Source organism: Penicillium pulvis, assembly GCF_028828015.1.
Source record: "Penicillium pulvis strain IBT 33274 chromosome Unknown contig_1_segment0_segment0, whole genome shotgun sequence".
Classification (NCBI taxonomy): Eukaryota; Fungi; Ascomycota; class Eurotiomycetes; order Eurotiales; family Aspergillaceae; genus Penicillium; species Penicillium pulvis.
Genome location: NW_026643074.1, coordinates 667,374 through 682,168, shown reverse-complemented (window position 1 = coordinate 682,168; position 14,795 = coordinate 667,374). Strand labels below are relative to the sequence as shown.

The 14,795-nt window shown below is 47.5% G+C and overlaps 7 protein-coding genes across 7 annotated transcripts; 3 read left to right on the top strand and 4 right to left on the bottom strand.

Moving 5' to 3' along the window:
- Positions 1–198: 198 nt before the first annotated feature.
- N7503_003227 (alkaline phosphatase) lies at positions 199–2,090 on the top strand (the record flags this gene model as incomplete). The annotated part of the gene is made up of 2 exons (XM_057062774.1): positions 199–1,726; positions 1,786–2,090. The coding sequence occupies 2 exons, from the start codon at positions 199–201 to the stop codon at positions 2,088–2,090; spliced, it is 1,833 nt and encodes a 610-aa protein (XP_056923689.1).
- Positions 2,091–5,275: 3,185 nt separating this feature from the next.
- utr2 (putative cell wall glucanase (Utr2)) lies at positions 5,276–6,677 on the bottom strand (the record flags this gene model as incomplete). The annotated part of the gene is made up of 3 exons (XM_057062773.1): positions 5,276–6,012; positions 6,082–6,519; positions 6,572–6,677. The coding sequence occupies 3 exons, from the start codon at positions 6,675–6,677 to the stop codon at positions 5,276–5,278; spliced, it is 1,281 nt and encodes a 426-aa protein (XP_056923688.1).
- Positions 6,678–8,388: 1,711 nt separating this feature from the next.
- N7503_003225 (DNA-directed DNA polymerase) lies at positions 8,389–8,844 on the bottom strand (the record flags this gene model as incomplete). Its single annotated transcript, XM_057062772.1, has 1 exon — positions 8,389–8,844. One exon carries the CDS (start codon positions 8,842–8,844, stop codon positions 8,389–8,391), a length of 456 nt encoding a protein of 151 aa, XP_056923687.1.
- A 509-nt stretch (positions 8,845–9,353) lies between these two features.
- On the bottom strand, positions 9,354–9,815 carry N7503_003224 (alpha/beta fold family hydrolase; the record flags this gene model as incomplete). The annotated part of the gene is made up of 1 exon (XM_057062771.1): positions 9,354–9,815. One exon carries the CDS (start codon positions 9,813–9,815, stop codon positions 9,354–9,356), a length of 462 nt encoding a protein of 153 aa, XP_056923686.1.
- Positions 9,816–10,007: 192 nt separating this feature from the next.
- N7503_003223 (alpha/beta fold family hydrolase) lies at positions 10,008–10,265 on the bottom strand (the record flags this gene model as incomplete). The annotated part of the gene is made up of 1 exon (XM_057062770.1): positions 10,008–10,265. The coding sequence occupies one exon, from the start codon at positions 10,263–10,265 to the stop codon at positions 10,008–10,010; it is 258 nt and encodes an 85-aa protein (XP_056923685.1).
- Positions 10,266–11,506: 1,241 nt separating this feature from the next.
- Positions 11,507–12,877, top strand: N7503_003222 (beta-lactamase/transpeptidase-like protein; the record flags this gene model as incomplete). Its single annotated transcript, XM_057062769.1, has 1 exon — positions 11,507–12,877. The coding sequence occupies one exon, from the start codon at positions 11,507–11,509 to the stop codon at positions 12,875–12,877; it is 1,371 nt and encodes a 456-aa protein (XP_056923684.1).
- A 988-nt stretch (positions 12,878–13,865) lies between these two features.
- On the top strand, positions 13,866–14,579 carry N7503_003221 (RNase H1/viroplasmin domain-containing protein; the record flags this gene model as incomplete). Its single annotated transcript, XM_057062768.1, has 3 exons — positions 13,866–13,945; positions 14,001–14,213; positions 14,270–14,579. 3 exons carry the CDS (start codon positions 13,866–13,868, stop codon positions 14,577–14,579), a joined length of 603 nt encoding a protein of 200 aa, XP_056923683.1.
- Positions 14,580–14,795: the final 216 nt, after the last annotated feature.

The following is a 14,795-nucleotide window of genomic DNA, read 5'->3' as shown; positions in this document are numbered from 1 at the left end:
TACCTGAAAGGGAGGTAGGTCATGTGAGCCGTTATCGAGGCATCCACCACGGGTTTCGGATGACATCTCTCATAGGTGGATTGGCTGGCTTACACCTCAAGATCGACCCTCCTAGCCCCACACATAACCACCCTACTAGATAAGGGAGCTTCACACCAGAGCTTCCTAGCCGAGTTCATCTGGTCTACCTCTTGAACTATGGCAGCTATCCCACGAGAGGAGCCATTATTGGCTCCACCTGTCACCTTCTCCGATGACCAGTCCTTTCAAGCCGAAGAAGACGACTCCCTCCTAACCGGCGAACGTTCACGCCGCCGTCACCCCGAAAGGCGGGGCTGGATCTTCTGGAAGGACATCGGGTTACTTGCCTGGGCCATAATTGCCACAATCCTCGTTGTCATCCTCGGAGTCGTCTACCAACACGAAGCCTCGAAACCGAACCACACATCAAAGGACACATGGGGCCCCGATGGAAAGCCATCCGGCAAGCGGAATCTGATCTTCATGGTCTCTGACGGCATGGGCCCCGCTAGTCTATCCATGACCCGCAGCTTCAGACAACACACGGAGGGGCTGCCGATCGATAACACTCTCATTTTGGACCAACACTACATTGGGACATCTCGGACGCGATCCACCTCCAGCCTGGTGACGGATTCGGCAGCGGGAGCGACCGCGTTCTCATGCGGCTTCAAGAGCTACAATGGAGCTATCTCGGTACTACCAGACCATACACCCTGTGGAACTGTTTTAGAGGCTGCTGCACTTGCGGGATACAAGACCGGACTGGTTGTTACGACGCGTCTGACGGATGCCACGCCGGCGTGCTTTGCCTCCCATGCCAATCTGCGTTCATACGAGGATAGCATTGCGGAGCAGGAAGTTGGGGAGAACCCCTTGGGTCGGGTCGTTGATCTTATGCTGGGTGGGGGAAGATGTCACTTCCTGCCCAACACGACCAGTGGTAGCTGCCGAAAGGACGACCGGGATATAACCGAGGTTGCCTCCAAGAACGGGTTCAACCTTGTGAATGATAGAGCTGGATTCGATGCGCTAAATGGCGGTACCCAAGCCAAATTGCCGCTATTGGGTCTCTTTGCTGATACCGATATTCCTTACGAAATCGACCGCCGCACGCAGAATGATGTGTACCCATCATTAGAGGAGATGGCTCGCACTGCATTGACTGCTTTGAGTGAGGCCACCCGCGACAGTGAGCATGGCTTCTTCTTGATGATTGAAGGTTCGCGTATTGACCACGCCGGCCACGGCAATGATCCCGCTGCCCAGGTCCACGAGGTGCTAGCCTACGACAAGGCCTTCGCTGCCGTTGTGGAATTCTTGGAGAAGGACTCCACCCCCGGAGTACTTGTTGGTACGTCCGACCACGAGACCGGTGGTCTAGCGGCTGCCCGACAGCTTCACACGTCTTACCCGGATTACCTATGGTACCCCGGTGTCCTGGCAAATGCCAGTCACTCTGCCGAGTTTACCGGAGCCAAGCTAAATGAATATACTGCTGGAGCTGGACAGGAGGCAACGGAGTCAGAGAAGAAAACATACATCCGTCAAACACTCTTGGAGAAGGACTTGGGTATCACCGATGCCTCTGACCAGGAATTGGATGCTATTATCAACCCCCCGTCAGGAGTTTCTTCACACTATGTCTTCGCAGATATGATTAGTCGCCGTGCACAGATTGGTTGGTCCACCCATGGACATTCTGGTAAGCTCCCATCTACCACGCGTAATTGAGTTCCCATTCACATACTAATTGAACCACAGCTGTTGATGTCAACATCTACGCATCCTCCACCAAGGGTGCCTGGCCCTTGGTGGGTAACCATGAGAACACCGAAGTGGGCACTTTCCTCGCCGACTACCTCGATCTCGATATCGAAGACATCACCAAACGCCTCCGGTCCTCAGCTTCTTGGAGCGCATCCTCAGATGAGGTCTCCGCACAAGCAGACTTCCACTGGATGGGAGATCCGCTAGGCTCAAATGTTCAGACTGACGGTTTTGATACGTATCACGGCGACTTCAAGAAGCGATCTCCAGAGGATTGCGGATGTGGTGGACTCCACTAGTCATGGATCTTCAGCTCCTTTCTTTTCGGCATTGCTTTATTTTTCTTTCGATTTTAAGACCTATTTTAACATGGAGTTATTGGGCATAGAGGGCAATCAATACTCCAGGTTAAGGTATAACCTTGGAGCATGACCATTCATCAGTCCATTGATATCAAGTATATTCATTAAATTCAACCCATAAAATAACTCCTAAACCAAGCCCATGCATATCCCATAAATATGTCGCAGAAAGAAACAACTCAAGCAATACAAACTCCTGAACTACCTTACACATCCTCACACATGTCAGAAACTTCCTCGCCTCATCCCCAACTCCCACTCAACCTCAGGAATCCTCACATCCTGCCAGCAATCCTCACAAAAAGGCACATCCGTCCACGAAACAATATTCGTTTCCCACCTCGCCACAGCCCCCACAATAGCGTGCACAGCAACTTCAGTGAATGCATTTCCCTCACTAATCCTTGTAACTCTAGGCCGACAAGAAAACACTGCGTCGCAGGGGATACCGTGATTATCACGATCAGCCTCGTCATTGATGCGGTCCAGTTCTTTTTTCACCATCTCGCAGAATAGATGCAGTCTGAAGGTGTAGTGGTGGCAGACGGTGTAATATGTTCCTTCGTAGAAGCACATGTTTGCCTATGCTAAGTTAAAACTTGATATGGTTTGTTTATGGCGTGTTTGTGGTGGGTGGGTGCATGGAGAATCTTGTTTGAGGTGGATATGGGTGCATACTTGATTTGTTCTTCTCTCTCAATTGTATTGAATCGAGGCTTGGAGGTGGTCTTGTTCTCGGGGTCGAGGTGGTGCTGGACGGGGACGTAGATGAGGATGCGGGGAGCAAATTATAACGAGATCATCGGGGTGCAAGGCGAAGTGAGATATCCAAACGGGTAGAGTGACAACTAAGCCCATGACACAATGACTCGGCATATCTATGTATACTACATTCTAAGATAAAGATAGATGCAACCCCCAATACTGGCATTTTCACTGGCTACCTTCCATCTCATGGAGACTTACTACTTTCACTTATGTCATTACCGCACAAGGCACAAGAAGGACATTGTTCAGCCAGATCAGTCACCCATTGATCAATATTCGTTGCTCCTCCATCCTGCTCCTGTGCCTCCATCACAATGGCCCCATCTCTCGTCAAAACTCGGGGCAGGCAACTCTGTGGGCTGTCACAGAGGCCCGCCTGGCCTATCGAGTCTTCGATGCGTGACATTTGATCAAGCAGGTCCTGGCATAGCATACTCAAGTTGAAGCGGATGTGTTGGCATTCGTAGTACCAGATCCCTTTATACCGACACATCTTGTAGACGACTGCAAGATGGTGTTGGTAGAAGTAGTGCGAGTTCGACAGTGACGTGTCGTTGGGAGCTTCTTTATAGCAAGCGTAGACAAATGAGAGATCGGTGGCCCTCCTGATAAGATTCTTGGCCCGAAGATGAGTAAAGAGCGGGAGGGATCCTGAAGTGATCGTTAGTAGGTTAAGGATATATGGATGCTAGTGACAAACCTGACAGATAACGACAAGGTATCAGTTGATGGATATATGATACCTCCTCAAGTATACCTCCTCAAGTGAGGTGAAATTGAATACGAGGAAGGAAGCCCGGCTTTCAGTTATACGCCAGATATCTCCAGCGATAATTGGATATTGGCGTTCACACACACCCTGAATCTCAGTCAGAAGGGTCCTCCTTTTTGCTCCTTTGAAATTTGATTTATGGATGACAGATAAGGAGGGTTGATCAGATGCGGGAAGAGTTCACCCACACCCTTATGTTGTATCAGAAGGTGTTTCCCTTCTTTCTCTCTCCTTGGGATTGTTGCTAAGGAGGATTTTGTAATCTTGCCTGGAAGAGAGGAGAAGAGGAAGAGATTTGAAAGTTTGAAGCTTTTTATAGTCAAGGTTTCAGTCAGTGGCATGGTTAAAAGGATGACGTGAAGGTGGACGTGAAGGGGCCTATATCAGTAGTGACGGTATTAAGGTATGATCTCATTCACGTGTAGATTAGTGGGTGTAGCATGAGAGTTTCAAGCAGACCTTTCATGCGTTCACGATTAATGCTGTCATTCAATGTTTGATGGCATATGCACTGGTAACTTTATTGAAATGCGGTATGAAATTGCTAGTATAGTCTGGTCCAGAAATACATCAAATCACTACTTAGGAAGCTTTCCCACTTCGATGGTGTTATAGATTTACAGTGAACGTCTTCGAATCTTTTGTCCCCCAAATTTTGATATCTTTTATGAAATGGAAATAAGAATAGGGTAGGTATTTGGGTCTCACAACTGAATACCTACTCAAGCATCTATCCAAGTACCTGCCCGAGTACCTACTCGATTTTTTACCCAAGTATCTTCCTAATGCCCCAGGCTACTACATCTAAAATAAAATCTGCGAGTTTCGTAGCCAGATACTATACTTTACTTCACCCTATAGCAGCCTTAAATCTGTACATTCATAAAATGTGCTTCTTACGGGGAAAAGGAAAAGGATTGATAGAGAAAGACTGCAAGTTGGATCAAAGAAGTATGTGTGCAAAATTAGTTACCGACATACCTGACCCACTCCAGTGACTATGCGCCTCCAATTTACAAAAGTACATTCCCTCTGTCCAGTTCCACGTGGATATAGAGATATAGACCAAGTGGAGTATATAGCGCCCTTGGATACCAGCTATAAGCTTAAATCAAAGCTCGCATAGCCGCATTCGTCACGGTGCGGCTTGGTGTTGCATGGAATAAGTTCAAAGAAGTCAATTTCAGATTTTGATAAAGCGTGCATATTATCCATTCCATGGTACCATATTTCCAAACGTGCAAGATCTACGTGATCCTGCCTGCCATAAACAAACATTTAAACATAGGTTGAATATACCAAAGGGAAAGGATGAATGAACGAAATGGTCTCAGTAGGGTAGTAAAAAATGAAAACGCTAAGAGGTATAAAAGACCATGAAAGATGGACATGTCAATGACATCGAAAAGCAGAAACCCAGTAAAACAGCGAGTCTTCATTAGGTTGGATTTGTTCAAGTTGTCCAGAGAAAGTCGAGAAAGGAAGGTGACATAAGAGGTTGAAAAATGTACTCGAGAAGAGTGTGGAAAAATAAGGTACAAAAATGAACTGGTTGGATAAATCCCAACCTGATTCAATGCATTTAGAGCGCAACAAGAGCCACAACCGCGACCAGGACGGCGAAGAAGGAGCCGCGCATAACGCGCTCGTTCTGGTTGGCAGCTCCGCTGTTGCTGGTGGTGCCCTGGCTGAAGGAGCTGGAGGTGGTGGTGGCGGAGGTGTCAGCGTCTGATGAGGTGGTTCCAGTGCTCTGACCCTGTTGACCGGAGCCACCGGAGGAGTTGGTAGGGACGCTGTCGGTGCTGTTGCTGGTGCTGGAGGCGGAGCTAGAGCCGGCACCAAGGGTCATGTCCAGACCGGTAGCACCCAGGGAGCCGAGAACAGTGGAGTTACCGGTGACCTCGACATCGGTCTCCATAGCGTTGCTGGAGGTGTAAACGTAAGAGTTGTTGCCGGTGGTAGTGGTTCCGTCGGGAAGAGAATAGCAAGTGACATCGATCTGACCGATGGTAGCGTAGTAGTAACCGGTATCCTTGATATCCTCGCTGTCCCAGTCAATCTCACCACCAGCCCAGGCGATAGTACCGGCGGCGTTGCTGGACTGACCGGCGGGCCAGAGAGACATCTGCAGGCGGGAGGGGGTCTGGGGGTACTGGTATTGCTTGGAGGTGGAGTTGTAGGTATCGGACTTCTTGACAGTGCGCATAACGGTGCCGTCAATGATCCACTGCAGCTGGTCGGGCTGCCAGTCGATCTCGTAGGTGTGCCAGTCATCGAAGGTGTCCTCGCCGCTCACGGAGGCGTTGGCGCTGTTGTGCCCTGTAATCAAAGTCAATTAGTGTTGTTCCATGAAGATTCAGATATGGTCTCAAGCTCATTGGCACATACAGTCAAGAACACCCTGCCAGTAGTAGTTGGTCTGCACAGCAGTGAGGTCGGCACCAACCCACTCGTAGTCAATCTCGTCCTTGACATCGGACAGCAGGATGAAAGCGGTAACGACACCCTTGCCACGGCTGGACTTGATCTTTCCGGAGACCTTGCCGTACCAGATGTAGTGGTTGTTGGCGAAAAGAGTTCCGACGGACTCCTTGGGCATGGTCATGAGAAGGGAGCTGTTCTCAATCTTGGGGTAACCGCTGTAGGTCCAATCGGCGGCGCTGGCATTTCCGAGGTACTTGGTGTTCAAGATGGAGTTGTCGAGGTTTTCCCAGGTGTAGCTCTTGCTTTCACAGACCGGCATGGGAGCGCATGACTCGATAGAGTAGGAGGACTGGATGTCGCAACCGCCGAGGCAGTATGCGCCAGTACCGCACTCGCCATATTCTGCGTAGGAGTCAGAGTTTGGTTCAATTTCGAAAGTGATAGATAAACTTACGGGAGCAACAGGGCTTGTCTTCCGGGCACTGGCTGCTGGAGCTGCACGTGGTGGTAGCCAAAGCGGTTGCCGACAGGGCCAGGAGAGCAGTCACGAAACGGACCATTGTGTCAGATTATGTACGGAAGTGGGGGGGAATCAAATAATCAAACGAAATGTACAAGAAAAAGGGAAATCAGATAAAAAAAGGCCACAGACAAACGAGCGAACTGTGGAATTAGAAATTAGAGAACGAGTGTCGTGAAGGTCGACTGGGTTGAGGAGAGAAAACGGGGAGGTCATCTCCCATATATTACCTTAACCCAAGACTACATAAACAATCCTTGGAATTAATGGTGGATCTAAACTAAATTGGGCAGATTTAACTGGAGAAAAGACCCTTTGATAAGACAATGTCCCCACTTTTCCCTGAGAAAGGGACTCGCACCCTGTATTTTGGGTATTTGCTTACAGGGTAAATTACCGGTTATTTTTAGTCGTGGCATGAGAGCTTTAAATGATGTAGGTTTCCCATTCATTTTTGAGAAGAAGATGTAGCCATGGATCCAAGGTAAAAAAAATCAAGTCTGAGTAGACATTCAGGGTTCATTTGGAGCAGATTAACCGCGGGATTGTGATTTGGTGACTTGGTACCGATGTGAGACATGGATATTGCCCCAGGCGTTTGTGTCGATAAGGGGGGAATTACATATGGGACGACCCATAGAAAAAGTGGAAAAGCGTCAATGGGATTACAGCATCTATGGGGACACAGGGACTGTGCGACCTGACATCAGTACATGTACCGTATCGACTCAATTTTCGAATAGCAAGTGAAGCCGAGTGTGCCCCGCTTAAATTTAAGGGACCCATATATACCCATGACCTACTGAAAGCCCCCAAGACATAATCAAAGACCCGAAGGAACGAGGCTAGGCGCCAACCTTTGGCAATAAAGTGGCGCTCTTGGGCTCGGCACCAAAACCAGAATCCTCTCTGTCTTGGTCACACAAATGGTTTAAAAAAAAAAGAAAATAGATACACACAAAATAAAAATAAAAATAAAAAACAAGAAAACAAGAAACCAGCTTAGACCTTGCTTGGAATTTCCAGTTCCATTTCTGCAGGAACGAGCAACTGTCGATCCAGTACTAAGTAAACCTTAAGTGGTGCTGACGGGAGAGTTCGAAGCTCGGATGACCGCACGAGGAACTCAGGGGAACAGCCCATACCGGATAAATACAGTACATTATTTCACGCCTCGCAGCAACCACCGCTATTCTTCTGGAAGGAATGTTTGTTGTGGCTTTTCAGGTGATCTCAGTGGCTTTCTATCTGTTTACTCTTGGTTACGGTGGAATGTGTCATATCCAGTAAGGGGTTCAGTAGGGGGCTGCATAGGCTTCAATAGCTGGATCGTCATAAAAAATCTGGGGGGGAATTGTGTTACCGCTCAGGCACCAGCGCTAGTCATGCATTTCCCTTATTTGGGTTAGCGCAGTATTTGCCACTTTCCCGCTTAGGTCAGCATCTCCACAACACTCATTGCTCTGATTTATACATACAGCCAACAGTTGCCATGGCTTCATTTAAGCATAATACAGCTACGATAATATATAAAAGCAGGACTTCCAATCAGAGAAATCATTTCCTTTCTTGCCGCAGTAGCATAGCAGGTCAAAAACCACAGACTAACATCCAGACCAGTAGCTACTTCCAAGGTTCAACTTCCAGGTTTCATACACTTGCAAGCTCAGTATTCACACTGTCCGGCTTTCAAACCTTGTCCTCTCGTCTCTCTTCTTTTGCACCCGTTCTCCCTTTTCGCGAAGGTCATGTTAAACCGCACTTGTACCACTGTCAAGTGGCAGATCTGTCCTCAGATCAAACACATAATGTCCCCTTGATAAGCGGAGACGAATTTTACGGTCTCCAAATTTGACTCTACAGCTATCAGAAGAGAAGCTGACTCGCGTATCCGGATATTCTTTGATGAGCTTGGAGACAGACACGAGAGTATTCCTGGCGCCCTCGACGAGAAGAGCACCACGGAGTTCAAGGAAAAGGTTCTTGCCTTTGACAGTGTAGGGTAGCCTCATCGTTCCAATGGCAATGGAATAGAGTTTATGGCCTCCAAATCCTACCAACCCTTTCCTGTGGGGGATGAGATCCGTGAATAGCTCTTTACAAGGGCTTATATGATGGGTTGCACCCGAGTCAAGCAGTGAACGTGGTAATTTGTTGTCTGGACCGTACGCGACGGAGACATTCTCGTTGTTGTCGTTGATATCCATCTTTAAAGATTGATCTTTGGATAAATAAAGTGAGAATCGTGGTTGTTCTTGTTGGCACGGTCTGAGGCAGTAGAAAATTGTGATCTGCCTGGCATAATAGCCAGGAAATAATCCTTTTTATATTTGGAGAACCTTGAATCTCAGTGAATTTCCTAACAGAATTTGGGCCTGAGGTCTGGAACACGAAGGTTTGTTGTGTCTCTAGATGTTTCTCTGCCTTTCTTTAGCATATAATTGTTCATCATGAAGCAGAAGATTTACTTTCAAGTCTAACAGTTACACGAGAGTGAAAAGAACAGGGAATATAGATCACATTCTTCTCAAAAATTGAGACACTTTGATCTCAGTCTTTCTATAATTCCATTATGCTAATTCTTACAGTATGGCATCACATGTACCATTGTGAATCCTTTGCAAGACATTTAAGACCACGTCACCAATCTAAAAACATACTCGGTAAAACAAAATTTATCTGCTAAGGACTACATCACCATCATAATTGATTGAGATCAGACAAGAATACGCTCGAGAAACGCGAGCTGACCCGCAAGATTGGAATCAAAGGCAATGCCACCAGCATACAAGTCAAAATGGCCACCCGGAACTCGCAAAGCCTCCCCAAACGGTGCATTTTTTACTGCAGCCTCGGCCGCCTTCAAAGGTGCCTGATTGTCATATGTCGGAAGCACTATGAGAGAAGGCTTCCGACTCTTTTTGACATCTAACACTGGGCGATGCATGGGAAACTCAAGTAAAGATCGAGCAGTAATGATGTTCGGGAAGTCGACACCCGATGGACTGATCCTGTGCCACCCTTCCATCACCTCTGAGCCTTCCATCAGTGCCACTGGCGATCCAGGTGACCCATCTCCTGTCAGATTTATATAGAGTGGTTCCTTCCGAAAGAATGACCGTGCACAGTCAGATAATGCCATCTGAGTGATACGAAGAGACTTCGACAAAGGCTGCATCGTTGACGCTGCGAAGCTATCAACGCAGGGACACTGTCCGATTGCACCGGCAAGCTCATGATCAGACGCTATGAGGGCAGTGCTATGCATGCCCCCAAAGCTAGAACCCCAAGCAACGATTCGTTGGGAATCAAATCGATCAGGCTGCTGTCGAGCCCAAGAAATTACGTCGCGAAAATCTTGTAGCTCGCCCTATATTGATAGGAGGTTGCGTGGCTGTCCATCGCTTTCTCCGAAGTGCAAATAGTCGAAAGTTATTGCATAGTATCCCTTGGCAGCGAAGGCCAGGGCGAATGGGGCCAGGCCGGCTGCTTTGATAGCGCCGATGCCATGACCCATGACGATCACTGGCCGTGGACGGAGACAATCTTCAGGAGAGAAGACTGAGATGGCAATCTGTAGACCGTGATTTCGAGAGCAGGGAATTTTCAGATCCTCAGGTGATGCCATTTTGGAGAATAGAAAGGGAAAGAAGATACTGGGATTTTACGAAGTAGGATGGCCGATTCTATTTCAATATTTTGATCTATCCTTACCAGGCGCAAGGCCGCGTGGTAGAAGGCTCAAATTTAGGGAATCTCGGCAGAAAAACAGTTCCACCCCATTTCACACCGTTGATCAATTGCTGAAACCTCGGCCCGTCCCTCCTGATAGAACAAACAGATCATCTTGATAGATGTGTACGAAAGACTGCGGACCCGAGAGACTCCATTTATCCTAGTGAGTAAAGCGGATCATCGGAACCGAAAATTGTAAAGATATACCGCACTTGATGGTGGATAAACATGAGGATTCTAAAACAGACATGCTAACGGGCCACTCACGTGATCTACATCGGACTCTTAATGAGCTATAGCTAAAATGAGTGGATCTTACTGTCGGAAAAGAAATTTTCTTGGCGCGTATCTGTGATTGACCAAGATTCACGCAATAGTCAATGATAAGCATAGGTCTCGCGTCTAATGGGTGCAATATGCACTAGGACTGGGAAAAGCTAGTGACGCAGCTAAACGGTTATTAGAATCATCTGTATTGAGTAAATACTATTAAAAAAATAGAACAGCGATGAAATCATTAGAGCTAGTGAACACGACAGCCTTTGTATAAACACCCAATGTAGTCATCATTATCTAGATTTTATTTGAACAGACTTAGCTTCCAATTTAGGAGAGTGAAAAAGGATAAAAGTAACTAAAGAAAAAGCCAGTAAAGTACCAAATTATGAATCAGGGCAAGGGTCGATCACGTTAGTGACTTCTGTTACCAGTGGTTGGATTACGCAATTTCCACTATGAACGTGAAGAACAAGTGTTTATCGCTAGAGGAGCCTCTTTATCTGGACAGAAATACCCCGCAGTTCGATCGGAAGTTAAGCAATTGCGCAAAAAACCCCAGGAATTGCCCTCTCGCAAATATTTGTGATAAGAAGTACTAAGCCATGACAAAGAAAGTTTATCCATGCTCACTGAAAGAAGAGAGCTTTGCAACCTTAGTCCAACAAACATTGGATCGATGGCACGTACCTGGAATGGCCATCGCAGTGGTTGATGGCGATCACACCTGGGCAGAAGTACGCAACCCCTCTATGATCAGGCTACATGAACGACTTTGGAGCCTTTCGTCTCACGCATCAAAGAGCCCACAGTTGCTAACATGGCAGACCACCAACATAGGGATATGGACTCGCAGTCATGCCTTCCACGCCAGTCACCCCCTCAACTCTTTTCTACGCAGGCAGCACGACCAAAGCCTTCACTGCGGCAATGCTAGCCAAACTGACAGAGGATCCCGCAACAAAGATCCAATGGGATACACCCGTCAGCCAATTGATTCCTGGTGATTTTGCTTTACAAGATAAAGGCACGGGGGACCAGGTTACCGTTGAAGATGCGCTGTCGCATCGGACAGGACTCCCGTCTCACGACCACGCTAGCTATCGCACCAGCGTCCGCGAGAACGTCCGTCAGCTCGCCCACCTTCCGCTAACAGCTAAGATCCGTACCAAGTTTCAATACAATAACCTCATGTACGTGGTGGCCTCACATATTATCGAGACCGTGACGGGTCAATGGCTGGGCGACTGTCTGGCTCGCTATTTCTGGGAGCCACTCGGGTTGACCAGCACTTACTTCTCCTTGAATGATGCGCAAGCATCCTCTGCAACCCTTGCCGAAGGCTACTACTACTCCGGTCATGGTGGCGACCCCTCGAATGATGACAGCTACCGCAAAGTAGACTGGATGTCATTGGAGGAGGTCTCTGGTGCCGGGTCGGTCATCACAAACGTCCTCGATTACGCCAAGTGGGTGCGTGCTTTTCTCCGCCCGCAAACATTTGTCGAGAAAAACATCTTCCAGAGTCAAGAAACAGTGCACCAACTGTGGCAACCACGGACCCTGATACCAACAGAAGGCCGCCCTTTTACGGGCCCCAGGGCATATGCTCTAGGCTGGAGAACTGCAGTCTACCAGGGGGTTCAGATCTATGAGCACACTGGCGGCATGAATGCATTCGGTGCACAGCTCCTTCTGGTCCCCGAACTACAATTTGCTGTCATAATTCTGGCGAATACAGCGCAAACTTCCAATTTTGCCGCGCAGTTACTGGCGTTCCATCTTCTCGACGAGCGACTCGGGGTCCCTGAGTCCCAGAGGTTTGATTGGGATCGACAAAACTGGTCACTGGTCGAGCAAGAAAAAAAACGAGTGGCGGACAAAATCAACTATCGCCCACCAATTTCTCTTCCGCTCACGTTACCATTGGACGAATTTGCTGGCACGTACAGTCACGCGGGATACAAGGATGTCACCGTTTACTTGGATAGCGGAGGTGTTTTGCGCGCTGACCGGAAGGATATGACCTGGCCAGAAAATATTACGTTTCAGCATGTGACTGGGGAACATTTCCTGATGATCTCGGCACATAACGAGGATTTTGGTGCTTTTTGCCCCGAGGTCTACAATGCTGAATTTCGAATCGACATTGAAGGAAAGCCTTGTACCTTGGGAATTGCCTGGGAGAGGGCAATGGGAGGTGAAAAGATCTGGTTCGTGAGGACCTAATTTCATCATACGACACAGTCGGAGCAACTACCATGGCTGGATCATCTTTATCCCTTCCTCGCTTCTTGAAGCCTATTTCTAAGTACAGCACTGCTGTGGCGGAAGACAAGCAGATGTGCTTCTTTACTGTAGCTTCGCGTATCTTATATAAACTCGTGCCCATCCCGAGGTAGGGACGTCTGAGGCTGTCGCGTATACGATGCAATGGTTGAATATAGCTTTATGGGGAATTATGGTGGAGAATACGCAGCAGGATGATCAGTTGTGCCCCAGTTTCATGGGCTGCTCCCGGCTTTGAGGATGAGTTAAGATTAGGAGTACAGGCGCGTTCGAAATCAATATTGAGTCTTCACAATCCTCAAGTTCTCACCACACTCTGTTTTGCATGCTGCCCGATTTGTTAAAGTTCCTGGCCTATATTTTTGAGAGTAACCTACTAATGACATTCAACAACAATAGAATTGTACGGACTGGGAGCAGTCTGTCATTCTTAAAACGGAGCCAAAGAAAAAGTGTCAGATGAATGCTTTGTCTGACCAATTTTGCACGTCATATTCAAACATCATTCTTTAATGAGCCTCATCTTGGTGTCAGCATATATTCTGCACTATTCGAAGAAGTGTTTCAACTGACCTCAAGCTTCCACTTCTGGTTAGGCAGTAAATTGATGTTTTTTATCCGGCTAGGCTTGTGCGATAGTACCAGAAGAGCGGCTTCGATCATAATGGCCCTCATTCCAAGCGGCGCCTAATTCAATGCACTGTCAGGGATCCTGTGCATTAGCTCTGACGACATATACGTGGTCAAATCATAGAGTTAGAACCTCGCGGCCCATCACATGCCGCCTGCCAGATAAGCTAAATTGGGCTAGACTTGGATAACAATACTATCAGTTAGAAGAATTCTGCGGATTTGCTGTTCTTCTTCTCAACGCACCCCAGCCTCTTTGCTATTCTCCGATCCTGTCTCATACTGAGCAATAAGAGTTATGTCGCCAAGTAGAAAAAACAAAGAATACTACGCGATCTTCAAGGGCCGTGTCGAGGAGCCCACGATATTCTCATCATGGTACTCTGCCCTTTTCCTATTGAAATGATCAAGCTTACTCTGACTCAAATTGCAGGGGACATGCCCATCCCCGCATAACAGGGTATAAAAAACCGATATCGAAAAGCTTCACTACCCTTCAAGCAGCCCGGAGGTATATGACAGAAAAGGGCGTGACCGAGCCAAGGGAGATTATAAAGAGTGAAGATGAAGACACAACCCCTGTGTGTGGAAATGGGTTCTATGCGGTTGCGAATGGAGACAATCCTGGAGTCTATCCCCTTTACCGGTAAATATCCCTATATCATGCCTGCTGGCACATTCACTGATATTGACAATATCAAGTGGCAAATACGGTGCTGAGAAAGAAGTCGACAAGGTGGAGGGTTCATGTCACAAAAGGTTTAAAACGGAGGCCCAAGCGAAAGAATTCATTGATGAGTGGAAAGAAACATTCGCTGGAATCTGGAGTGAGATAATAAGAGAAGCATTGGATGAAGGGCTCAGGCCTCGCAGCATCGATGCTTTTAGACCTCACGAGATGAGGCAGACCGTTGTTTCATTCTTACACATGCCTGGCACATCGACCGATATTGATGAGCTCGTAAAAGAGACGGAACGGGCTTCGCTGCAAGATGAGACTCCAAAGACATGATCGAATCAATATCTGCCTTCAGATGAATTTGAGTTATTGATACGGAAAATTTCAAAGAATGATCCAAGGATGGAATACTTATTTGTAGCATCAAACACAAAAGGTCTATCCTATCCCGCGGCTCATATCCTATACAATGTATACCCGGTCGTACTAGACCAAGGAAGAATTATCTTATTTCCCATTGACAGCTTAGCTCGTTTGTCTGTGTATAGG